The 26,830-nt window shown below is 40.5% G+C and overlaps 1 protein-coding gene across 12 annotated transcripts in view; it reads right to left on the bottom strand.

Moving 5' to 3' along the window:
- The window catches only part of DOCK7 (dedicator of cytokinesis 7), a 232,910-nt gene extending 206,565 nt beyond the window's left edge, over positions 1 to 26,345 (bottom strand). For all 12 annotated transcript variants that reach the window (XM_055091843.2, XM_063600783.1, XM_034966435.3 and 9 more), the window contains exons 1-2: positions 26,144 to 26,345; positions 1,259 to 1,364 (exon numbers count right to left, since the gene is read on the bottom strand). In XM_055091843.2, the coding sequence (XP_054947818.1) occupies positions 1,259 to 1,364; positions 26,144 to 26,181 (144 nt within the window). In that variant the 5' untranslated portion in view covers positions 26,182 to 26,345. The remainder of the gene's footprint in view (positions 1 to 1,258; positions 1,365 to 26,143) is intronic.
- Positions 26,346 to 26,830: the final 485 nt, after the last annotated feature.

Here is a 26,830-nt window from a genome sequence, read left to right as displayed (position 1 = left end):
ATCAGAGAGTGGGAAGTGTAAAACTAAGATTACATATGGGTTATAGTTATTCATAATGACAAAAATCTAAGGTCTGATTATAGAAATTTTGAGTAGTTAAGGTGTAATTCAGGATGCAAAATAATATCACTGGAAGAGAGGCGTTCAAGACACCAAGAGCATTTTGGAAGGATTATCTCCATGTACATTGAAATCAGCCAAAAATCCATATATTCTAAAATTTCTGCAATTAGCATGTTACTGTAATTAAAAGTAAACTTCATGTTTTCAAATTTTAGTAACACAAACATTATATTATTATAAGTCGATCAAACTGTTATTTCCCAGTTTGTTCAATAACACGTACCCTTTCACAGCTAAATGGAAAATGCTAATATATAACTCCACCCTATCATGCTTATTTGCTTTTTTTAGTTTCCCACAGCATTTTGTAAAAATGACCTCTAATTTTAAGACAAATGGAGGTATGTTTTTAATTCATATTTCTAATATAATAAATATTATTTTTTATCAAAACTGAATTTCCTCATGCCAGCTCCTTTAATAAGAGAACATTTATGTCTCTGACACAGTACTGGGCTTACAGTAATAATTCAATAAATATAAATTCATTTATCTTAAAGGGGACAGATAATACTACAAACCCAAATAATTTACTTCGGTGCTTGTTTCTAGAATAGATTCCTAAATTTTCACATAATGAATCACCTTCAGTCTTTAAAAGTTCTAGGGCCGGACGCGGTGGCTCACACCTGTAATCCCAGCAATTTGGGAGGCCGAGGAAGGTGGATCACAAGGTCAGGAGCTCAAGACCAGCCTGGCCAATATGGTAAAACCTCGTCTCTACTAAAAATACAAAAATTAGCTGGGCATGGTGGCACATGCCTGTAGTCCCAGCTACTCGGGAGGCTAAGGCAAGAGAATCACTGGAACCCAGTGAGCCGAGAACGCGCCACTGCACTCCAGCCTGGGCGACAGAGTGAGACTCGGTCTCAAAAAAAGAAGAAAAAAAAGTTCTAAATGTAAAATTCCAGGATTGATTAAATCCTGACTATAAAGTTTCAGAGTTGGCTAGGAAACTAGCAATTCTATAACACCCCCAACATCCTCTCCCAACTCAGATTTCAACAAAATGAGGTAACAAGTAAGGTTATGAGACTAATGACGGAACCCAATTAGCTCTTATCTTTCCACTATTTTTTCATGGCCTAGTCAATCATACACCAATAAGAGACTATATTTTGAATACGTTACTTACTGTGGTGTGATGGGATATATTGCCAACAATATTAAGGTTTTTGAGCAGTTGGGGAGAACCACTATATTGTCCGGAGATCTGCTTCCTAACTTCGGCTGCCACCGTTCTACAATGAAGAAAGCAAAAACATACGCATTATTGAAAAAAAAAAAAACTAAACTAGTTTAAAATGGAGGGAAGCTAAATACATTAAAGATTCGTTTAAAGAAAAACAAAATCTCAGCATAACAATAAGGCTAGAAATTCATAAAATATTTTAGGAAATGCTTTTCTAGTTTATAATTACATTACAACGTCTTATGTTGATGTAGGGTACAAGACTGACAGACAACCCATATGAGGTTTTTTCTTATATGGCATTTTAGGGAACACACTTTGGCCTACAATAGAGCTGCAACTATAGAGCTGGCTCTATAGTTGGGAGCTATAAAAAGATGCGTATATTAAAATGTATATACTTTAAAGTATACACTTAAAATGTATATTAAATTAAAATATATATACTTTAAAGTATAAGAATTAGGAATAAAAAACTCTAGAGTGTTTTCAAGCTAATGATTTAATTCAGAGCCCTGACCATCTTGGTCCCCATTAGAGTTTCCAGCTGAGTTTCAAGATAATCTCATTTTCCTAAAAGTATCCAGATTTAAGATATAATCTTTTCTCCTGCTTCTTCTCTTCAATTCCTCCTTCCTTCTTTCATATTCAATCATTTCACACACTTTTACTGAGCACTGTTATGAGCCAACTACACAACTGGAAATGTTTACACAAAAATAAGAGTTATTCTTTAGGGCTTAAGATACTGAATTAGCTCAACCTTTCAAGTAGGTGACTTGAGGTACTTTATATATTTGCGTTTTAAAAGGCTAACTTCCTATTCATAATTGCCAAACTTTGGAAGCATCAAGCTATCCTTCAATGGGTAACTGGATAAACAACTGTGTTACATCTATACAATGAAGTATTATTCAATGATAAAAAGAAATGAGTTATCAAGCCATGAAAGACATAGAGGAACCTTAAAAGAATATTGCTAAGTGAAAGAAGCCAATCTGTATGATTCCAACTATATTTTATTCTGAAGAAGGCAAAACTATGGAAGACAGTAAAAAGACCAGTGGTTGTCAGGGGCTAGAGTGGGGACAAGAAAGGAAGAATGAATAAGTAGAAATAGGGTGATATGGTTTAACTGTGTCCCTACCCAAATCTCATCTTGAATTATAGCTCCCATAATTCCCATGTGTTGTGGGAGGGACCCTGTGAGAGAAAACTGAATCATGGGGGCAGTTTCCCCCATACTGTTCTCGTGGTAGTGAAGAAGTCTCATGAGATCTGATGGTTTTATAAGGGGTTTCCCCTTTCGCTTGGCTCTCATTCTCTCTTGCCAGCCACCATGTAAGATGTCCCTCTGCTCCTCCTTCGTCTTCTGCCATGATTGTGAGGCCTCCCCAGCCATGTGGAACTACGAGTCCATTAAACCACTTTCCTTTATGAATTACCCAGTCTCAGATATATCTTTATTAGCAGCATGACAAAAAAACTCCTACACGGGATGTTTCGGACAATGAAACTTTTAGTTAATAACAATGTACATCAATATTAGCTCATCAATTATAACAAATGTACCACACTAATGCAAGATGCTAACTGGAGAAATTTGGGAGAGAAGAGAGAATGTATAAGAACTTTCTATACTTTCCATTCATTTTTCTGTAAACCTAAAACTGCCCCCTCCCAAAAAAGTCTATAGTTTAAAAAAAAAAAAAAAGTTAACGACAAGGGAGGAAGACAACAGCACCAAAGCACCAAGAAAACAATTAGAGGTTAGAGCTGAAATCTGGAGAGAGAATGAAATCTTTGAGAGGGAGAACAGATTCAGGAGAGGGCAAAGGGCAAATTATGTAATCCTTTGTCTGAAAAGACAGGAACATTCACTTCACTTTAGGACTCCATTAGGGCTTTTATTTATTTACTTGAAACAGAGTCTCACTGTTGCCCATGCTGGAGTGCAGTGGCGCGATCTCGGCTCACCAAAACCTCCGCCTTCCAGGTTCAAGCGATTCTCCTGCCTCAGCTTCCCAAGTGGCTGGAATTACAGGCATGCACCACCACGCCTAGCTAATTTTTTTGTATTTTTAGTAGAGACGGGGCTTCGCCATGTTGACCAGGCTGGTCTCGAACTCCTGACCTCAGGTGATCCACCCACCTTGGTCTCCCAAAGTGCTGGGATTACAGGCAGGAGCCACCGTGCCTAGCCTCATTAGGGATTTTAATGAAGCCTATATAATGTGAGTATTCATTATTATGTTTAGCTTGAAGTCCTTACATATCCTGATCCTCTCATCGAAGCTGAGATGAGACTATGTAAAAGCCTTTAAAAAGACACAAAACAGGCCAGGCGCGGTGGCTCACGCCTGTAATCCCAGCACTTTAGGAGGCCAAGGCCAGCAGATCACGAGGTCAAGAAATCGGGACCATCCTGAACAACGTGGTGAAACCCCGCCTCTACTAAAAATACAAAAATTAGCCAGGCGTGGTGGTGCCTTGGCTGTAGTCCCAGCTACTTGGGAGGCTGAGGCAGGAGAATCGCTTGAATCCACGGAGGTTGCGGTGAGCCGAGATCACGTCAAGCCGAGATTGCGCCACTGCACTCCAGCCTGGTGACAGAGCGAGACTCCATCTCAAAAAAAAAAAAAAAAAAAGAAAAGGACACAAAATAAACTTTCTACCTCCCTCATTGCTACTCACCTCACTCTACCAATCTCAGCACTAGCTCAGTGTTTCTGGGGCTAAATCATGAGTAAACTGAATAGTAAACTGCTGTATTTCATCAAATACAAGATATCACTGGCCGGGAACAGTGGCTCACACCAGTAAACCCAGCACTTTAGGAGGCCGAGGCGGGCGGATCACAAGGTCATGAGATCAGGACCATCCTGGCTAACATGGTGAAACCCCGTCTCTATTAAAAATACAAAAAAATTAGCCAGACGTGGTAGTGGGCACCTGTAGTCCCAGCTACTTGGGAGGCTGATGCAGGAGAATGGTGAGAACCCAGGAGGCAGAGCTTGCAGTAAGCTGAGATTGCACCACTGCACTCCAGCCTGGGCGACAGAGTGAGGCTCTGTCACAAAAATAAATAAATAAAAATTTAAAAAATCACTAATTGTTAAGAAATGACATTACTCCATGTACAGCTAATAAATAAAAACTTTGCCAATTAACCACCATACCATCAGTTAATTGAAGATTTCAGATGTTAAAATGTGAAATTTAAAATAATGAAACATAGTTACTTCAAAAAGAGGCAATCTTTTGTTTAATAACAGACATAAAAACGATAATCCTCATATTGCAAATATCTTTCTACATGACATTAATTTCCCCCCAAAAAAGAAAATCTATTAATTTGAAAATAAGCTGTGATAATGCAACAAGAACCATTTCCAAACTGAGCTATAGTAGCCATAAAAATATGTGCAACCCAGACAAGGGATTATTTACAACTGGGACCTTCTGCAAAGATTTCATAAAATGGTAGTGAAGGAATCTTCCCAAATAAAAAAAACTCTATCTCTTAACCATATCATGATCCAAAGTATGCAAGAAAGAAATGTTAATGAATAAATATAAGCCCTGATACCAGTTAAAATCCTTTATCAGAGGTTACTTTTTCCAATCAGATTTTTTCTTACTCCTAGTGATAGCTCAGAAAGAAAAACAAGGTAGTCTTTTTTCCTTCTAATGAACCATTAATATTAACTGCAAAGTAGAAAAGGTCAAAAATTCTGTAGTTACTTATGCCCCTAAATTATAATATGAAAAAACCTTCTATCCCTCCCAAGAAAACATGATCCAGTATTTGACCTATTTATCTCTTTATCCACTCTCTCCATTCCTACAAGCTACGTATGTCAACACACATTACAGTTTTCACAAAAGAAAGCATCCGCTCAGGCCATTCATTATATGATGTTGGAAATAACTAGCAAAAGACCCACATTCCGAGAGAAAATTATGTTGCATTTAACCTTTCTTCTAACCCACTCCTACTTTCAGACACCCTATCTAGCCATGATTTCCAGAATGAACCAAGGGGTGATAAGGCCAATCTGCGCCTGCCTCTCTCTAGTCATTCTTCATGGGACCAGAAGTAAAGCCTGAGAAAAGATGAATAAGGAGAGTTCATACTAAAGTCATAAGAAAGTTTAGTTGAGCTGCTCCTATAAAGTCACAAAAAAAATAGCTGGAATGTACTATGTTAAATAATAAGGTATCTTGGAACTGGCATTATTTGTATCTGAGATAGAAGTCAGGGAAGAAATGAAGGGTAAAGGATATATCAGGGACAAAGAAAAAAAGGACTAGCTAAAAATCCCCAAAAGAAAAGGAAGAGAGCAGCTGACACTGCAGTAGTGTAACTATCTAAGTTCAAAACTGATGAATGATGGGTTGTATCAGAGTGTTAGAACTGAGTTGGAATTAACAATAAAGAAAACAAGTGAAACCCCATCTCTACTAAAAATACAAAAATTAGCTGGGCATGGTGGTGCGTGCCTGCAGTCCCAGCTACTTGGGAGGCTGAGGCAGGAGAATTGCTTGAACCTGGGAGGTGGAGAGGTTGCAGTGAGCCTAGATCACGTGACTGCACTCCAGCCTAGGTGACACAGAGAGACTCCATTTCAAAAATAAATAAATAAATAGGCCGGGCGCAGTGGCTCACGCCTGTAATCCCAGCACTTTGGGAGGCTGAGGCAGGCGAACTGCCTGAGGTCAGGAGTTCGTGACCAGTCTGGCCAACATGGTGAAGCCCCGTCTCTACGAAAAATACAAAAAAATTAGCCAGACGTGGTGGCAGGCACCTGTAATCCCAGCTACTTGGGAGGCTGAGGCAGGGGAATTGCTTGAACCAGGGAGCTGGAGGTTGCAGTGAGCCGAGATCATGCCACTACACTCCAGCCTGGGCAACAGAGCGAGACTCCGTCTCAAAAAAATAAAATAAAATAAATAAATAAATAAATAGAAAGAAAACAACAGACTAAAGAAAAACAACACTGTACCACCTAGTAAGTATTTGTGCCAAAAAATGTTTAACCTGAATCGAATCAAACCTTTACATCTAACTTCCAGTTTACGGGAAATACAGAGAACAGTATAATACTATTGCGAGGAAGCCATCAGACAAAAACTAGAAGGCAGGTCATGCTATGTGCCAAAATCTCTTACGGGTCAATGTGGTGGATAAATTAACAAGTAAAGGCAGTGGACTAAGTTTTAGTGTAAAAAAGACTTAAGACTAAAAGGCAAAGTCTATTTAAGAGGGTGGAAAAACAGATTTATGAGATATAACCAAATGCAACATATGGTTACTACTGGATCCTGATTTGAACAAACCAGCTGTAAAATATATTTTGGGGGATGAGAAATTTGAACATGGGCAAGGTAATACATAAGAGTCATTAGGGTTTTTTAAAAATGTTTTTACTGTGTGGAAAGCAGCATATAGTAAAATGTCCTTGTATTAATATTTTAGAGATGCAAATGATATTTGTAATTTAGCTTAAAAGTCTTCAGTTGGAGGCTTCAGCAGTGGCTCATGCCTGTAATTCCAGCACTTTGGGAGGTCCAGGCAGGAGGATCGCTTGAGCCCAGGAATTTGAGACCAGCCTGGGCAACATGGCAAAACCCTGTCTCTACTAAAAATACAAAAAATTAGCCAGGAGTCAATAGTGTCTACCTGTAGTCCTAGCTACTTGGGAGGCTGAGGTGGGAGGACTAGCTACTTGGGAGGCTGAAGCAGGAGGACAGCTTGAGCCCAGGAGGTCAAGGCTACAGTAAGCCTTAATCGTACCACTGCACTCCAGCCTGGGCAATAAAGTGAGACCTTGCCTCAAAAAAAAAAAAAAAAAAAAAAAAGGCTTCAGTTATTATTATTCTGCCTTAGTGGGGAAACGAACAAATCAAATATGAAGTAAGATGGGGCAAATAAACTTCAAGAGGTATGTATATCACATCCTCCATAAAGCCCAGCCTGATTCTTTCTGTTCCATACAATTGAGTGTCTAAATCTGTTTGGACACTCCTCCCTATACTTTCAAAGCACCCTGTGCTTATCTGCATACATTCAAGGAAAAGGAGCTTCCAGGAGACAAATTCAGACAGGCAGCAGACTAGCCACTGACTGCTTTCTCTTGTTGAATAAGAACATTGCCTTGCTAATTGAGTTTGATTTCAGTAGTGGGAAAGCCCAATGTTTGTAAGCACTCTCTTTGATAGAAGCATGTAAGTTGAAAAGGTTTCTATGGAACAGTAGTTATGCAACCCATAAGTATAAAAGTATGGTGGGGGGAAAAGAGTACAGTGAAGTATCAAGAATTTGGCTTTCCGGGTCTGACACACTACTTCAGAAGCACCTTTGCAACCTCCTTGAGGAATAGACAAGAAAACTTCACGTCTGATTGGGGTACTCTATGCTGTCTCTTACTTGGTATAAATGTCCCAAAACAGGTTCATTTCTGCCATTCAAGAAATTACATGTTTTCAAACTCTAGTGGCATTTTTCTATCTCATTGTGATAACCAAGCAATACCAAAGTCACAGCACCTATCAAATTGTTTTGAAATCTGTTTACCTATCTCCTTACAAGGAATTAAGCAATTAAAAGTCAAAACTTCATCTTATTGAGAGGTGACAGCGTGCTGGCAGCCCTCAGAGCCCTCGCTTGCTCTCGGCACCTCCCCTGCCTGGGCTCCCACTTTGGTGGCATTTGAGGAGCCCTTCAGTCCCCCACTGCACTGTGGGAGCCCCTTTCTGGGCTGGCCAAGGCCGGAGCCCACTCCCTCAGCTTGCAGGGAGGTGTGGAGGGAGAGACACGAGCAGGAACCGGGGCTGTGTGCGGCACTTGCGGGCCAGCTGGAGTTCCGGGTGGGCGTGGGCTTGGTGGGCCCCGCACTTGGAGCAGCCAGCCAGCCCTGCTGGCCCTGGGCAATGGGGGACTTAGCACCCGGGCCAGTGGCTGCGGAGGTGTACTGGGTCCCCCAGCAGTGCCGGCCCACCGGCGCTGCGCTCGATTTCTCGCCGGGCCTTGGCTGCCTTCCCACGGGGCAGGGCTCGGGACCTGCAGCCCGCCATGCCTGAGCCTCCCACCCCCTCCGTGGGCTCCTTTGCGGCCCGAGCCTCCCCGACGAGTGCCACCCCCTGCTCCACGGCGCCCAGTCCCATCAACCACCCAAAGGCTGAGGAATGCGAGCGCACGGCGCAGGACTGGCAGGCAGCTCCACCTGCAGCCCTGGTGCGGGATCCACTACGTGAAGTCAGCTGGGCTCCTGAGTCTGGTGGGGACGTGGAGAGTCTTTATATCTAGCTCAGGGATTGTAAATACACCAATCAGCACCCTGTGTTTAGCTCAAGGTTTGTGAGTGCACCAATCGACACTCTGTATCCAGCTGCTCTGGTGAGGACGTGGAGAACCTTTATGTCTAGCTCAAGGATTGTAAATACACCAATCGGCACTCTGTATCTAGCTCAAGGTTTGTAAACACACCGATCAGCACCCTGTGTTTAGCTCAAGGTTTGTGAGTGCACCAATCAACACTCTGTATCTAGCTGCTCTGGTGGGGCCTTGGAGAACCTATGTGTGGAAACTCTGTATCTAACTAATCTGATGGGGACGTGGAGAACCTTTGTATCTAGCTCAGGGATTGTAAATGCACCAATCAGCGCCCTGACAAAACAGGCCACTCGGCTCTACCAATCAGCAGGATGTGGGTGGGGCCAGATAAGAGAATAAAAGCAGGCTGCCCGAGCCAGCATTGGCAACCCGCTTGGGTCCCCTTCCACACTGTGGAAGCTTTGTTCTTTCGCTCTTTGCAATAAATCTTGCTACTGCTCACTCTTTGGGTCCACGCTGCTTTTATGAGCTGTAACACTCCCCGCGAAGATCTGCAGCTTCACTCCTGAGCCCAGCGAGACCACGAGCCCACCGGGAGGAACGAACAACTCCAGACGCGCTGCCTTAAGAGCTGTAACACTCACCGCGAAGGTCTGCAGCTTCACTCCTGAGCCAGCGAGACCACGAACCCACCAGAAGGAAGAAACTCTGAACACATCTGAACACCAGAAGCGACAGACTCCAGACGCGCCACCTTAAGAGCTGTAACACTCACCGCGAGGGTCCATGGCTTCATTCTTGAAGTCAGTGAGACCAAGAACCCACCAATTCCAGACACATTATCTCTAGCAGAGTGCCCAGCACATACAAAGTGCTTACCCAGTGTTTACAGAGCTAAAGTGAAAAACACAGGAATAGAAAAGAAAAATTCATAATTCCTTCACCAGAAAAGTAATTGACTAAGAATGCTTGAATGGAACAACTTACGAGAGCTCCTTCAGGGCAGGGACCATATCTTATTAATCGTTATATCCTCAAAGTCTAAGACAATGGGGGAGAGAGAGAGAAATGGAGAAAGAGATATAAGAATTTAGAGAGAGGAAAAAAGAGAGATACTGAATAAGAATGAACTTAGAGACTACCTAGTATTTTCAAAACACCTTTTAGAGTAAACCAATTCATAAGTCATGTAGGTTTCTAACTGATTAAAAGGGAAGAAAAAAGTATGCCTTCTTATCTATTATTGTCAAATAGAAAAATATTTGCAGGGGAAAAATAGTCTCAGTCTAGTTGAGATCATTATTATCATCTTTGTAATCTGGTAAAGTAAAAAAACTACTACCAAAACACAATACTCTCCTATTCTGTATGAAACTTTTTTAAAAACAATTTTTTTAACAGGATATATAATTTGTTTGCTTATCTCAAAATAGTCTCTAATGTGTCTTTAGCATATCTGCAAAGGGCTGGTTACAGAATTACTTTCAAGCCCTACTATTACATAAAGTTACTATGAGAAGCAGAGGAAATAAGATTTTCCAAAATGAAGACAAAAAAAAAAAAAACCTGATACAAGAAATCTTTTAAATAAATAAATAAATGGCATTACAAAATGCAAACTTAGGAAGAAAAAATTTCAAACGTCACAAAGAGGTGAAAATAAAAGGTCCATCTCTCTGCCATCTCCAATCCCCAATCCCCAGTCTTATTCCCCAGATGTAACTAGTTAATATTTTCTTGGTATCCTTCAAGAAATAGATGTGTATCTATCATTATATATATAAGAAATCCTTATTTTTTAATGTCCACACATGACATCATACAATAATCATTTCTTGATACCTTACATTATACAATATATATTAGAAATCTTTCCATATTGGCACATAAAACTAATAAAACTAGCAACATTTGTCAGGCACTTACAACGTGTCACATACTGTGCAAAGTGTTACTTTTGTTATACCTCAATCTTTAGAAAACCCTATGAAGTAGGTACTCTATTCAAATATTGAAATTTCAAGAGTTTCACATAACTGATAAGGAATAGAGCTAAAATTTGAACATAAAGACCTCATTCTTAACTACTAATCTCCTTTTTATCTGCTATAAAGTCCCTGGTATGGATAAACAAACATATTTAACCAGTCTCCACTGGTGGACATTAAAACTATTTCTAGTTTTTCCAAAGATTATCACTAGAATGTAAGTTCTATGAGGCAGAGATTTCTGTCTGAATCAAGAATTATGGGTGATTTTTGAGGGCTTTCTGTATTTCTAAATTCTCTGCAGCAACATTATTTTATAATTAAAAAATAGATATTTTTAGATATATTTCAAAAATAAAGTAACTTGCCCAAGTTTATGAAAGGTAGAGGCAGGGTTTGAATTCAGATCCATAAAGCTCCTAAAGCTTTCCATGGAAGCAGGTTTCCAAAGATAAAATAATTCTTGCTATAGTTTATATTAATGATTTGTCTATTTTCCAAAACCCAGCCTTTCACAGGTCAGTTAAAGATATCCAGTAAAAATGTCTGGTGTATATACTAACATAGTAATAGGAACACTAGAATGACTACCACCATTGTTATGATCTGTTTCCTATCCTTCATGTATGGCTAAATAAAATGCCAATCTAAGCCATTGTCTTTATGTCATTTGTAAGTTAGCCCGTGTTAAAATGTTTAGGAACACAGAAGACTGGATCCCAGTAACCACTAAAGGCTCAAGAAAACTAAAACATATACACGTTGATAATGTGAAACAAAACAAAAAAGAAACAGTCCTTCTACATAATACACTTAACATTTAAAATATACCTCCTTTTCTGGTGGGGAAAAGGATTAAAAAAAAGATGTCAGGTGTCTCATATATCCCATCTGACACTATTTTGGGGATAACATTACTCAAAATTATTTTTACATTAGAAAGCACTGTATTAAGGAGACTTGGATGGCTCTATCACTGTGATCAACAGCATTTCCATATAAATCTCAGTTTCATCAACTAAAAGCTGGTGATAATACTGCTCCCTATTTCATGGAACATATTACATTATAATTACATAAAGAAAAGAATTCAAAAATTTAGCATTTGTAAATATTAACACTGACCTGAAATTGGCAATTAAAAACAGAGAGAAAAGAAAAGTATCTACTGCAAAAAGTCAATCCTCCTAAAAGGATATAAATTTATCTTAAATTCCACCCTACTTCATTATAAAAATAAACCCAGAGCTGCCTTACCCATAAACATACAAAATTATATCCTGGTGTAAAGTATACATAATTAGTTGCTAAATCGTGTTTATTCTAACTCTTAAATATTTCTCAAATCCTTGTCCCCACCTTTCCTTTTTTACAACATCTGCCTACAAATAACATCATACTTAACAGTGAAAGTCTGAATGCTTTTCTCTTTAGAGCAAGAGAAAGCCAAGTATGTCTGCTCTCAGTTCTATTCAACCTTGTACTGGAAGAGGGAGGGAGGGAAGGAGGGAGACAGGAAGGAAAAGGGAAGGAAGCAAGGAAGGGAGGGGGAAGGGGGGGAGGTAGGGAGGGATGGATTAAAGGCATTTTGATTGGAAAGGAAGAAATAAAACTGTCTTTACTCACAGAAAAAATTATCCTGTATACAGAAAATTCTCAGGAACCCACAAAAAACTACTAGAAATACTAAACAAGTTCAGCAAGGTTGAAGGATACAAGTATAATATCCAAAAATCAACTGTGTCTCTATATACTAGCAATGAACAAACCAAAAATATTTTTTAATTCCATTCAAAAGATCAAAAATAAAATATTTAGAAATAAATTTAACAAAAGAGGTACAAGACCTTTACACTGAAAACTTCAAAATGCTGAAGAGAGAAATTAAATAAGATCTAAATAAATAGACCCCCCCCACCAACCATTTTCATGGATTGGAAGACTCAGTATTGTTCAGATGGCAATTCTCCCAAACTGATCAACAGATTCAGTGCAATCTCTATCAAAATCCCAACATGACTTTGCAGAAACTTGCATACTTTATATAGATATTGGTCCTGAAATGTATATGAAAATGCAAAAAATCCAGAATAGACAAAGCAATTTTGAAAAAAGTAAAAAATTGGAGGACCCACACTTACAAATTTCAAATTTTACTTTAAAGCAATGGTAACCAGAACAGCACTGTACTGGTATAAGGATAGACACACAGAGCAATGAAACAGAACTGAGTATCAAGAAATGAACTCTTACATTTATGATCAACTGATTTTTTTTGACAATGGTGCCAAAGGCAATTCAATTGGACAAAAGTACTCTTTTCAACAGTGTTGCAACAATTGAACACCCACACACTAAAGATAAATTTAGACCTTTATCTCAAACCATGCACAAAAACTAATGCAAAATGGAACATAAACCTTAATATAATAACTAAAACTATCAAATTTTTAGCAGAAAATAGAAAAAAATTCATGACAATGGATTAGGCAAAAAGTCTTAGCTACAACACCAAAATCCTGATGCATAAAAGAAAAAACTGATGAACTGGACTTCATTAAAATTGAAAACCTTTGTGCTTCAAACATCACCTAAAAAATGAAAGGACAAGCCAAACAAGGAGACAATAGTTGTAAATTATATATCTAAAGAAGGACTTTTACTCAGAACACATAAAGAACTCCTACAACTCAAAAGCAAGATAAATAATCCCACTGAAAAATGAATAAGAGGCCAGGCATGGTGGTGCATGCGTGTAATCCTAGCATTTTGGCAGGCTGAGGGGGGAGGATCACTTGAGCCCAGGAGTTCAAGACCAGCCTGGGCAACATAGAGTCTGTCTCTACAAAAAATTAGCCAGATGTGGTGGCGTGGGCCTATAGTCCCAGCTACTCAGGAGGTTGAGCTGGGAAGATAGCTTGAGCCCAGGAGTTCAAAGCAGCAGTGAGCTATAACTCACCACTGAACTACAGCCTGGGTAACAGAGCAAGACCCTGTCTCAATCAATCAATCGATACAAATGAGTAAGAGACCTGAACAGGTATTTCACCAGGGCAGATACGTGAGTGGCTAATAAGCACATAAAAAAGGTCACTAGTTGGCTAGGCGCGATGGCTCACTCTGGTAATCCCAGCACTTTGGGAGGCCGAGGCGGGCGGATCATGAGGTCAGGAGATCAAGACCATCCTGGCTAATATGGTGAAACCCCGTCTCTACTAAAAATACAAAAAGAAATTAGACAGGCATAGTGGCGGGTGCCTGTAGTCCCAGCTACTCAGGAGGCTGAGGCAGGAGAATGGTGTGAACCCGGGAAGTGGAGCTTGCAATGAGCCGAGATCGCGCCACTGTACTCCAGCCTGGGCGACAGTGCGAGACTCCATCTCAAAGAAGAAAAAAAAAAAGGCACTAGTCATTAGGAAAACACAAATTTAAATCACAATGAAATACCACTTCACACTCACCAGAATGTCTATAATCAAAGAGGACAATAACAAGTGTTAGCAAGCATATGGAGAAATTAGAACCCTCATACATCGCTAATAGGAATGTAAAATGGCAGTCATTGTGGAACAGTTTCGCAGATCCTCAAAAAGCTAAACACAAAATTACACTATGACCTAGCAATTCCACTCCTAGATAGGTATATACCCACAAGAATTGAAAACAAGCCTTCAAACAAAAGTTTTATTCCTATTGGCACTATTCACAAAAGCCAAAAGGTAGAAACAACCTAAATGTCCATCAGCTGATGAATGGATAAACAAAATGTGCTACATACAATGGAATATTAGTCAGCCATAAAAGGAGTGAAGTACTGATATATGCACAGATGAACCATAAAAACATTATGCTAAATGAAAGCCACCAGATATAAAAGGCCACATATTGCATGATTCTCTTTATGTGAAATTTTCAGAAAAGGCAAATTGAGAGATTGATACAAAAAGATTAGTTATGCCCAGGGCTTGGGGTCAAAATAGGGAATGACTGCAAACTGGCACAAGGAATTTTTTGGGTGATGGAAACGTTCTAAAACTAGATTGTGGATGATGGTTTCACAGCTGTTAATTTACTAAAAATCATTTAATTGTACACTTAAAATGAATGAATTTTATGATACATAAAGTATACCTCAATAAAGCTGGGTTTTTTTTTCTAAGGATCTGGGTTGGAACTGCTCTGCGAAGATAAGTGGAAGAAACTGTTTATTTGTAAGAGAAAGAATGATGATGGCAGAAAAAGGAGAGCCGAATGCAGTCACTAAGAAAATTTTGCACCCTGAGACTCCGTACCACGATCCTGTAACATTAGCAATTATGAAAATTATTAAATGGTTGATATGAATGAAGGAGTTAGTTCTGTTTTCTGGTGTCACAGGGCAAACCAGGAACAGCCCATGATGATGCAAGCATACAGATGCAGAAGGAAAAAATGAGAATGACAAAAGTCAAAAAGAAAAACCAGGAAGACATCCTTGGGAGGGCTATGAGTTGGTACTAAGATCTAGGCTAAACTGTAAAAAGTTAAGGGACAGGGAAGCCACAGCTAGCTAGCATCAGGTTACACTGGTTTTCCTTGAATGTCTTTGCAGTTCACCAGTTCCATTTAAACTGCAGATAGGATAGCTGTCTATACTGCCACATATTTAAGTAATTATAGTGATGTGGAACCACTATAAATGACTAAACCACTAAAAACTGACTAATTTTAAAGAACATCAGCTGTTTTGCTATGAACAGTACTCTTATCCTCATTCTTTAGGTTAGAAACCCTTCTTTGGTAAGGAACTAATTCTGTAAGATTTGGGTGGGGCTAACACATCTTTCTCCCAAGCCATAGAGAAGGGCATGTGACCCACAGTGGTCAGACTCTCCTATACCCCTAAACATAGTAATTGGTTCAAGGAAGGACATGTGACCCAGCCCACACCAATAACTGAGTCCTTGGATCTTTTCTGCCACAACTAAACTGGGAGGATTTGAGCCTGGGGCTGTCAAATCTCATAGTGGCCATTTTGTGGAAAACCTATCCAAGATACGAAGATAAGAGGCTGCTGACATTATCCCTGGACCCAATACACTCAGTTACACAAGTCAACACTTTGTGTGTGTGCAAAATAATCTGATCTGTCACTTGCAACCCCAGCAAATAAAAAAAAAAAATTCCCATGTAAAAAGCCACCGAAAAAGCAGTGACATATCCAGAGTGTCTGCCAAGGGGGTCCAAATGATGCAACCCCAAAGTAAAAGGGAGTTAACTCTGAAGAAATTGAATTGACTGGAATGAAGAAGAAAAGCCCCAAATAAAGCATCAATTCTTAATTCTTATAACAGGCTCTGTTTTCTAGGAAACCCAAACTAAAAGGATATCTACAAAAAGCTGTCAGCTATCATTAGACCAGTGAAACACAGAATGCTTTCCCTTTGAGATCATAAATAAAACAAGGAAGGCCAGGCACAGAGGCTCATGCCTGTATTCCCAGCATTTTGGGAGGCCAAGGTGGGAGGATCGCTTGAGGCCAGGAGTTTGAGACCAGCCTGGGCAACGCTGGGCAACATAGCAAGACCCCATCTCTAAAATAAATTTAAAAATTAGCCAGACATGGTGGTGCACACCTGTAGTTCTAGCTACTCAGGAGGCTGAGGTGAGAGGACAGCTTGAGCCCAGGAGTTCAAGGTTATAGTGAGCTATGATGACGCCATTGTGCTCCATCCTGGACAACAGAGCAAGAATCCACCTCAAAAAAGTAAATAAAAACTAAAAAACAGAAAAATAAAAATGTAAGAATGTTCAACATTAATACAATGTTGAATAGCAATGGTATCAATCTACACAGTAATACAAAATAATAGTCTACAGAGCAAGATAAAAAATAGTAAGTCAGTTACAAGGACTGAAAAGGAAGAAACAAAAAAAATAATGATTTCCAGATCATATGGTTGTCTACACAGAAAATATAAAGGAATTCACAAGTACATTCAGAATAAACAAGAGTTTAGCAAGGTATAGCTGGATACAAAATTGTTATATACCCAGGAATAAATCTAACAAAAGATATGCAAGAACCTGACAGAGCAAATTATAAAATTTCATTGTACAACATAAAGAAGACCTAAATAAATGGAGAAATACACTATGGATCATGGATTGGAAACTCAATATTATAAGGATGTCATTTCTCCCCCAAATTAACATATAGATTCAATGCAATCCCAATCAAATTCTATGAGTTTTGGGTTCAGGGAGTTTTGTTTTGTCTTTGGTAGATTCTAAAATTTACATGGAAATTCAAAGGGCTAAGAGCAGTCAAGATTTTTTTTTAAAGGTGGAAGGAGTTACTCTACCAAATGCCAAGACTGATTATACCTAAGATTATTTATAATTTGTAAAAAAAATACTGTATAACCAGACCAATGGAACAAAACAGAGATCCCAGAAAAAGACCCACAAATAAGGATATATCATCTACAACAGATAATTTCAATGTACATTTTAAAAATAACTAAAAGAATTGGATTGTTTGTTACACAAGATAAATGCTTGAGATGATAGATACCCCATTTACCCTGATGTGATTCTTACACATTGTATGCCTGCATCAAAATATCTTATGTACCCCATAAATACATATGCATACTATGTACCCACAAATATTAAAATTAATTTTTTTAATCTACAATAGAGGTGGCAGGGCAGATTAATGGGGAAAGGACAATCCATTTAGAAAAAAATTAAAATTTCACACCATACACATATCAAGTCAAGGTGGAATATAAACCTAAATAAAAAGGGGGTAACTACAAATTCATGATAATATGGATGAATATCTTAACATCTCAGGGTAGTAAAATATTTCTTACGACCTATAAACCAGTAACCATTAAAAAAGACTGGTAAGTTAAACTGCATTAAAACTGAGAACATACAGCTTTCATAAGATTCCATTAAAACTATGAAAAACAAGCCACAGGGTGGGAAAAGGTATTTGCTACACATATAATCAATAAACAACTAATACACAGACTGTATGTAAAGTACTCACACAAAATCAATTTCTAAAAAACCCAAAGGGAAAAAACAATGGAGGAGGGGGATAACAGCAAAATATTTAAATAAGCAATTTACAAAAGAAGAAATTCAAATCATCAATAAACATACAAAACAGAGCTCAACCTCATTAGTAATAAAATAAAAATTAAAACTTACAATGAGATGGCATTGTGCATCCACCAGATTGTGGTAAAAATGAAAAAGTTGGCCATACAAAGCAATGGCATTGATGTAAAGCAACATTGTTGTGAGACTGTAAATTTCTACAACCACTTTAGAAAACAGTTTGACACTACCTAATAAACATTGCTGTAGCAATAAAGATTGCCATCTATGAGTGAACTCCCATTCACAATTGCTTCAAAGAGAATAAAATACTTAGGAATCCAACTTACAAGGGATGTGAAGGACCTCTTCAAGGAGAACTACAAACCACTGCTCAACGAAATAAAAGAGGACACAAACAAATGGAAGAATATTCCATGCTCATGGATAGGAAGAATCAATATCGTGAAAATGGCCATACTGCCCAAGGTAATTTATAGATTCAATGCCATCCCCATCAAGCTACCAATGACTTTCTTCAGAGAATTGGAAAAAACTACTTTAAAGTTCATGTGGAACCAAAAAAGGGCCCACATTGCCAAGTCAATCCTAAGCCAAAAGAACAAAGCTGGAGGCATCATGCTACCTGACTTCAAACTATACTACAAGGCTACAGTAACCAAAACAGCATGGTACTGGTACCAAAACAGAAATATAGACCAATGGAACAGAACAGAGCCCTCAGAAATAATACCACTCATCTACAACCATCTGATCTTTGACAAACCTGACAAAAACAAGAAATGGGGAAAGGATTCCCTATTTAATAAATGGTGTCAGGAAACCTGGCTAGCCATATGTAGAAAGCTGAAACTGGATCCCTTCCTTACACCTTATACAAAACTGAATTCAAGATGGATTAAAGACTTAAATGTTAAACCTAAAACCATAAAAACCCTAGAAGAAAACCTAGGCAATACCATTCAGGACATAGGCATGGGCAAGGACTTCATGTCTAAAACACCAAAAGCAATGGCAACAAAAGCCAAAATTGACAAATGGGATCTAATTAAACTAAAGAGCTTCTGCACAGCAAAAGAAACTACCATCAGAGTGAACAGGCAACCTACAAAATGGGAGAAAATTTTTGCAATCTACTCATCTGACAAAGGGCTAATATCCAGAATCTACAATGAACTCAAACAAATTTACAAGAAAAAAACAACCCCATCAAAAAGTGGGCAAAGGATATGAACAGACACTTCTCAAAAGAAGACATTTATGCAGCCAACAGACACATGAAAAAATGCTCATCATCACTGGCCATCAGAGAAATGCAAATCAAAACCACAATGAGACACCATCTCACACCAGTTAGAATGGCGATCATTAAAAAGTCAGGAAACAACAGGTGCTGGAGAGGATGTGGAGAAATAGGAACACTTTTACACTGTTGGTGGGACTGTAAACTAGTTCAACCATTGTGGAAGACAGTGTGGCGATTCCTCAAGGATACAGAATTAGAAATACCATTTGACCCAGCCATCCCATTACTCGGTATATACCCAAAGGATTATAAATCATTCTGCTATAAAGACACATGCACACATATGTTTACTGTGGCGCTATTCACAATAGCAAAGACTTGGAACCAACCCAAATGTCCATCAATGATAGACTGGATTAAGAAAATGTGGCACATATACACCATGGAATACTATGCAGCCATAAAAAAGGATGAGTTCATGTCTTTTGTAGGGACATGGATGAAGCTGGAAACCATCATTCTCAGCAAACTATCACAAGGACAGAAAACCAAACACCACATGTTCTCACTCATAGGTGGGAATTGAACAATGAGAACATTTGGACACTGGAAGGGAACATCACACGCCAGGGCCTGTCGTGGGGTAGGGGGAGGGGGGAGGGATAGCATTAGGAGATATACCTACTGTAAATGACGAGTTAATGGGTGCAGCACACCAACATGGCGCATGTATACATATGTAACAAACCTGCACGTTATGCACATGTACCGTAGAACTTAAAGTATAATAAAAAATAAAAAAATAAAAATAAAAATAAAAATACAAAAAAAAAAGATTGCCATCTATGACCCAGAAATTGCAAGGGTGGCTATACCCTAGAGAAACTCATGCATATGTATACCTGAAAATTTGTATAGGAGTGCTCATGGAAACGTTTGTAATAGTAAAAAACTGGAAACAATCCAAATGTTCACCTACTATAGAATGGATTGATTGTGGTATATTTATGGAACAAAATACTACAAAGCAATGAAAATGAATGAACTTCAACTACTCAGAATATCATGAATTAATCTCACAAATTATAATTTTGTGCAAAGAAGCAAGACAGCAAAGCATACACACAATACGATTCCACCCGAATGACTTCAAAAAGAGAAGAAAACATTTTGCTTAGTAATGCATTCACAGATGGTAACATTAAAGAAAGGAAGGAAATGGTTATCCCAAAAGTCAGAATGGTGGACTGGAGTAGTCTTAAGAAGGGGTAAGATTTAGGAAAGAAAAGGAAGAATATATCTAAAAGAAAAAAAAAAAACAGCAGAACAGTTACAGAGATGGAAACAAGCATAGCATTTGTGGAGGTACAGTGAAAACACCAGACTGACTGGAGGACAATATGTAAACTAGAGAATAAGTCAACAAAAGGAGGACCAGGTCACAGTTAACCTTAAAATCCAAGCAAGGGTTTGGCTTTAACACTGTAAGAAGCCACTTATATTCTTGAACTGCACAATCCCATGATGAAAGCTGTGTTTTAGGGAGACTTAATTTGCAACACACTTGAATTAGAGGAGGGAGGGACTAGATCAGCTAGTAGCTTTCTATGGTCACCTAGAAGTGAAATAATAAAGGATGTCCAACGCAGCTTGGTGGCATTCATTTAAACACTTTATGTGTCAGATATCCATGGGATCTGTGTGAAGCACTGGAAATAAAAAGTCAAAACCAGACCTGCCATCAAAGAGCTCTGAAAAGCAGTATAAAAACAGGGAAGGGGGTGGAGGGACATAAGAAATGTAACGTTTTAAAAAAAACAGCTCATGAAATCAGTGATGAAGAAAAGAAAAAAGTCAAAGTTTCCTAGCCCTCAAGAGCCCTATAATTCAAGTACACATAAGGTAAGCACAACTATATAGCCCAAGGATTGATGAGGAAGAGAATAAGCAGGAAGTAGCCATGACTATACCACATACATGGGAGAAATGTGACAAGGAAAAGGAATGTTTGGTTGGCAGCTGAAAATGCCAGAACACTCAATAGATCTTTGTTTTAGGATGAGAAAGACATAGTAAGTCTTATGGTTTAAGGGAAAGGTCCACAAAAAGGAGTAGATTGAAGATGTTAGAACAGGGAAAGTTGTGGGATCAAGACTCTGAGAGAGGTGGCAAGAGAGAATTTCAAAGTACAATAAAATAGGTAAGCTTTAGGAACAAGAGACCTTTCAGGCTCAAGGGAAAGATGGTTAAGTCACATATTGAGAGAGTAGTATGCTAAGGTTAAAATGAAGGACTAATGGTAGTCCCAAACTTTTCAGTAAGATGAGGTAGAGAAACAAAATTGTTAAATAAGAGAAATGACCTAAGGTAAACCTCATCTCAAATGGCAAGATATTAAGACATAAAGATCAACTCTGGAATGTTCTAGTCTCTCTTTAACACTATTTTGCAGCTTAGGAGCAAGAAGCAGGTTAGATATTCAGCATTAAGAATTAGTGAGATGAGTACAACAAAAGATCAGGGAAGTATATGTGTTCCGTGAGATAAAACAGGCAGCACGGAAGTAGTTGGTAATATATGGAACTATGAATTGAACAAAGTAGATTCTGTAGATTGAAAGACTGGGCCCATCTGTCCAGAGTTAATAACACATACAAGACTAAAAACATCTGAGGTGTTAAATAAGTCGATATCCAGGAAATCCCACTCATGTAAGATTTTCCCTCAGAAATAAAGATCTGATGGAAACCTTTCATTAAATTATGCTGCTTATGCAGCAAAAGGATACCCGGTTAACAAAAGAAGGACTAAGAAAGCTGGCATAACTTTAGGGATAGTAGCAGTGACACTGTTAGGAAACCTGGAACTACCACAGAAAATATTCTGCAGAAAGAAAATATAGTCAAATAAAAAGAGTAGGCCAGGTAGCTCATGCCTGTAATCCCAGCACTTTGGGAGGCCGAGGTGGGCAGATCCCTTTAGCCCCGGAGTTCAAGACCAGCCTGGGCAACATGGCGAAAACCCGTCTCTACAAAAAGTGCAAAAATTAGCCAGGCACAGTGCCCATAGTCCCAGCTACTTGGGAGGCTGAGGTGGGAGAATCGCTTAAACCTGGGGGCAGAGACTGCAGTGAGCCAAGACTGTACCACTGCGCTCCAGCCTGGGCAACAGAGCGAGACCCTATCTCGAGAAAAAAAAAAAAGCATAAGGTCTGAAATCAGGCTGAGCGAGGTGGCTTACGCCTGTAATCCTAGCACTTTGGGAGGCCAAGGCGGGTGAATCACCTGAGGTCAGGAGTTCGAGACCAGTCTGGCCAACATGGTGAAACCCTGTCACTACTAAAAATACAAAAATTAGCTGGGCGTGGTGGCGAGGACAGGAGAATCGCCTGAACCCGGGGCAGTGGGGTGGAGGTTGCAGTGAGCCGATTGCGCCACTTCACTCCAGCCTGGGCGAAAGAGCAAAACTCCATCTCAAAAAAAAAAAAAAAATCTGAAATCAGAGAACTAGGATTTGAGTCCCAATTTAGGCAAATACAGTTGCTGTTTTTAGGCCTCAATTCCTCATCTAGAAAATGATAACAACAGTAAGTAATATAGAAATCATAATAGCAGTGGCTAACATTTTTGAATGCTTATGTTCCTGACACAGTACTACTAATGCATTATTAGAACTGTATTAGCTCACTTACACATGTATTAACTCATTTAATCCTCACATTAATTTTATTGAGGCTGTTATCCCCATTTTTCTGTGGTATATGCAGAATTTCAACCTGTGCAATCTGATCCCAGATCCTATATTCTTTAGTACATTTTCTACCTCTCTGGGTTATGAAGATGAGAATGCAGTAAAAAGTGCTTTAAATGTACACAAATGTTCATCATTACTGCTGAGTATCAAGCAACAGGACAAAATAATCCCAACAAAATCCTAGACAATTTGTCTACAGTCTACATTCCATAAATCCATGGGCCTTATCCTCAAAAAGCAAAGGGGACACACACGTACAAAGACAACTACTTGATATGGACAAGATATACATGCTGCTTTTCTATGGTGAGCTGAAGTAAACAGTATAATTAGTGATAATAAGAATAAAGAGCCTTTAGAAATCACCAAATCACAGCCTCAAAAAATAACTGCACTAAATGCAAGGGGCTAAAAAATAACTGCGACAGAAACAAGATCATTATAATTCTTTTTAAAGTATAGGTTTCTGAACAATCACAAAGCTTTGAAAAGAAATAAGGTTTCAAACAGCAACAGGCTTTTCACAGAGCAACAAATTTCATATACGAACACTAGGAAAAGGATTATCATTTCCAACAAAAGCCTCAAACCACATTATAAATACTGTAGTAAAAAACAGTTGATACTTACTAGGCACTTAGAGCACTGTTCTAAGCACTTTAGAGGTAACAATTCATTTAATCCCCACAACAACCCTACGAGGTTAAGTCTTACCATCATCCTCATTTTCTAGATAGGGAAAATGAGGCAGAAGTGTGGTCAAGTAACTTGGCCATGTTTACTCGACGAGTGGCTGTGCTGGGGTGTCAAACCCAGGAACTTCATCTCCAGAATTTGTGCTATACTTCCTCTAATAGAAAAGTTAAAAAGCAGAACACGAATTGATTCAGAAGTATTAAGTATTATTCAATCATATTTGATAACAAGGAAGAACCTTTCATTCACAATAAGCAGTTAATAATGCATTACTCATAGCAGTTCTGTCTTTGGTGTTCCTTCCAAGAAGTCTGCACATTCTCACCGGACAATCTCATCAACCCCCACCCACCCCCGGGCTCCAAATGCAATCTACTTGCTGATAACTCTCAAATCTAGATCTCCAGCCCAATCTCTCTTCTGCACCTTCAACCTGCACCAAAAACCAAATAGATATTTCTCTCTGAATGATTCATGAGCCCCTCAAAATTAACATGTCCAAAACTGAATCATCATCTCCATCCCACTTGCATCCAATCTCAAACTCCTTTTTCCTCCTGTACTCCCTTACCCCAAAGACTGCCACCATCATCCACGTGGTTGCCCAACTTAGGATGTCATCCCAGACTCCTCAGTCCGCCTCACTTTGCATGTCCAATCACCAGTCACTACCATATCCACCTCCTGTCTGTCCAATAAGTGCACATTTCTTCATTCACATTATCTTAATTTTATAACTTCTTAGAAAGCTGTTCTTATTTGCATTTTGTGTTGTTTTGCACAACTGATTCTCTTTTTCTCTTGTGGTTTGTCCTGTCCCATCTGGTGGCGAACTCCACTAATAGACATACAATTTCATATCCAACTCTCTAATGTGCACTTACTTTATCAGCATGATGTTTTCAGAGATAAACTTCTGGTTCTAATAAGAGAAATTAAAACTAGGAATACATGTCAAATAATAACATTTTTTAATGACATCATCATCAGAAGACCTAATTATTTTACAAAAAAAAAAAAATTTCCTGTCATCATAACTCCCTGGGAGAACTAATTACTACAAGTGTTTGATGACAGGTAGTATAGGCCCTGTACTATCCTACGCACATTACACAAATTATGCCACTTAATGTTCACAACAACACTATGAGCTGGGTTCTATTATTATTCTCATTTGCCAGACGAGGAAACGGAAATTTGGCCCAACAACTTGGCCAAAGTCCCAAGCTAGAAAATACCAGTCAGGATTTGAACCCATGTCGGGGTCTGAGAGTAGAGCCCATGCTCTTAAACACTTGCTATTTTGCCCCTTCAGGAAAAAAAAAGTGCTAGAACGCTGGAAAGAAAGAAAGAAAAAAAGCCTCTGCCTCGAAAGCAGCTAGGACGACAGGTGCAACACCACACCTGGCTAATTTTTTTGCAGAGATGGGGTGGGGGGACTCGCTATGTTGCCCAGGCTGGTCTTGAACTCCTGGCCTCAAGCGATCCTCCTGCCTCGGCCTCCCAAACTGCTGGGATTACAGGCCTGAGCCACTGCATCCGGCCCAAAATTTTTAAAGAAATGTCAGCAAACTAAAAAGACTCAGAGCCACAGAACTACAACTGCCCCAAAACAAAAAAAAGGTAATTTAATATGAATGCTTCTTTTCTTGGGACATCATAATTCACACAAATATGATTTTATTAAAACAAAAATGTCTACTGTCTCATACATAAGTATACTCCACAAAGAAATTCTACAAATATTAGAGTCCTCTGTCATTTAATTTTTATTTGGCGGGTGGGAGAAAGGTGGCAACCAACCACCACAAGTAGGTGAAAGGCTTTGAAACCTCCACCTCGATCACTTCCTTTACTTCAAGACTGCGATCACTTGCTTTACTTCAAGACTGCAACATATAAGAGAATGTCAGTGTATAAAGAACACTGCCTATCATCCATCTTCTCGGGTGCTCTGAGAAACACAGGCGCACAGTTAAATTCACAGGCGAACTCACAACAAGCTTCAGCCTGCAATCCGTCAGGGATTCGGCAGCTGCACACCGAAGGTGCAGCCCGCAGCTCTCAACTTTTCATTCTGTCCACACGTTTTCAATCCTGGACGCACAAGCCCACTTTGAACCTGGCCCGAGGGTGCAAAGAGGGTTCCTGTCAGATTTCTCAGGAAGAGAGAGACGCGTGAAGGAGGGGCGGCCTCCCACCCGCCCCGAGCCGCCGCGCGTTTCTCCTTTTGTTGGGGTGGAGGAGGGCGGACCCCGCACCCTCTAGGGGCCAACAGGGGGTGGGCGGAGAGATGGGAGGGGGCGAAACGCCGCGGCGGCCCCCGACGAGCCCGGGGGTGGGAACACAAAGAATTTGGGAAGCGGCCGACCGCCCTTCCATAAACCTCCACAAAAGTCCAGGCCCGGGCCGCCGAGGAGCAGGAGGAGGCGGGCGCGCTGGAGTCCGCGGCCCTCTCCGCTCCCTGCCGAGGCTCAGCGGCGGGCGCGGGCTGAAGGCCGGGGTTCGAGGGCGGCGCGAGGCCTCCGCTACCCCCTCAGCCACCCCGAACCCCTTCCGCCCCGCCGCGAGCCAGGCCGCGGGATCCCGGTGCCGGCCCCGCCACACCCACCCGCCTCCTAGGCCAGGCCTGGGAGGACTCCGCGGCTCTTTCTCGGGCGGCGGCGGCGGCGCGCCCCACGCCGGAGATTTACCTGCTGATCTTCTGGGCGAAGGCGCGGCGCTCGGCCATGGCTGCTGCGGCGACGGCGACGGCGGCGGCGGCTGCGGCGGGCCGGGTGCGGACCGGCGGGCGCGTGCCTCCTCGCTCGTGCTCCCTCCCTCGCGGCCTCCGCCAGTCCGGGCTCCGGACCTGGGAGGCTGGGGCTGGCGGCCGGAGCCGGGAACGAGCCCTGCCGTAATGTTCCTTAGAGGCGCGCAACGAGAAACCGCTCCTCCCCCGCGCGTCAATCCCGGCGGGAACCCCGGCTGCGGAAGGCGGCTGCGGCCGGCGGGAGCCGAGGGGAAGAATGGAGCGCTGAGGAAGCGAGGCGCCAGCCCCAGCCGCTTCGCTGCCGCGGAGCGTGCACGACCGAGAGGTCGCGGAGAGAAGCCAGAGACAGGCCAGCGACCTGGCGAGGCAAGAAAATAAGATAACCGAACGCGTAGGGGGAGCTTGGCTTTCCCGAAATGGAAGGGAAGGAAATGAAAGGTGGGCTTTGCCGAGGGGGCTGTGCTTTAACCAAAGCCCTGGATGACTGGGTTCATGTTTCTGCAGCACCGGTCTCCGAGCTTTTTAAAGCACTTGGGTTTCTGCTTCGGCCTCATGAATGCAGCCTAACTGGAGAAACAGTGGTTTTTCTTATAGAGAAAGGGCCAGAAAATACCTTGCTCCTGCAGCG

This window comes from Pan paniscus, chromosome 1 (genome assembly GCF_029289425.2).
Source record: "Pan paniscus chromosome 1, NHGRI_mPanPan1-v2.0_pri, whole genome shotgun sequence".
Taxonomy (NCBI): Eukaryota; Metazoa; Chordata; class Mammalia; order Primates; family Hominidae; genus Pan; species Pan paniscus.
The sequence above is the reverse complement of the archived record's forward strand: the minus strand, read 5'-3'. Positions and strand labels throughout refer to the sequence as shown.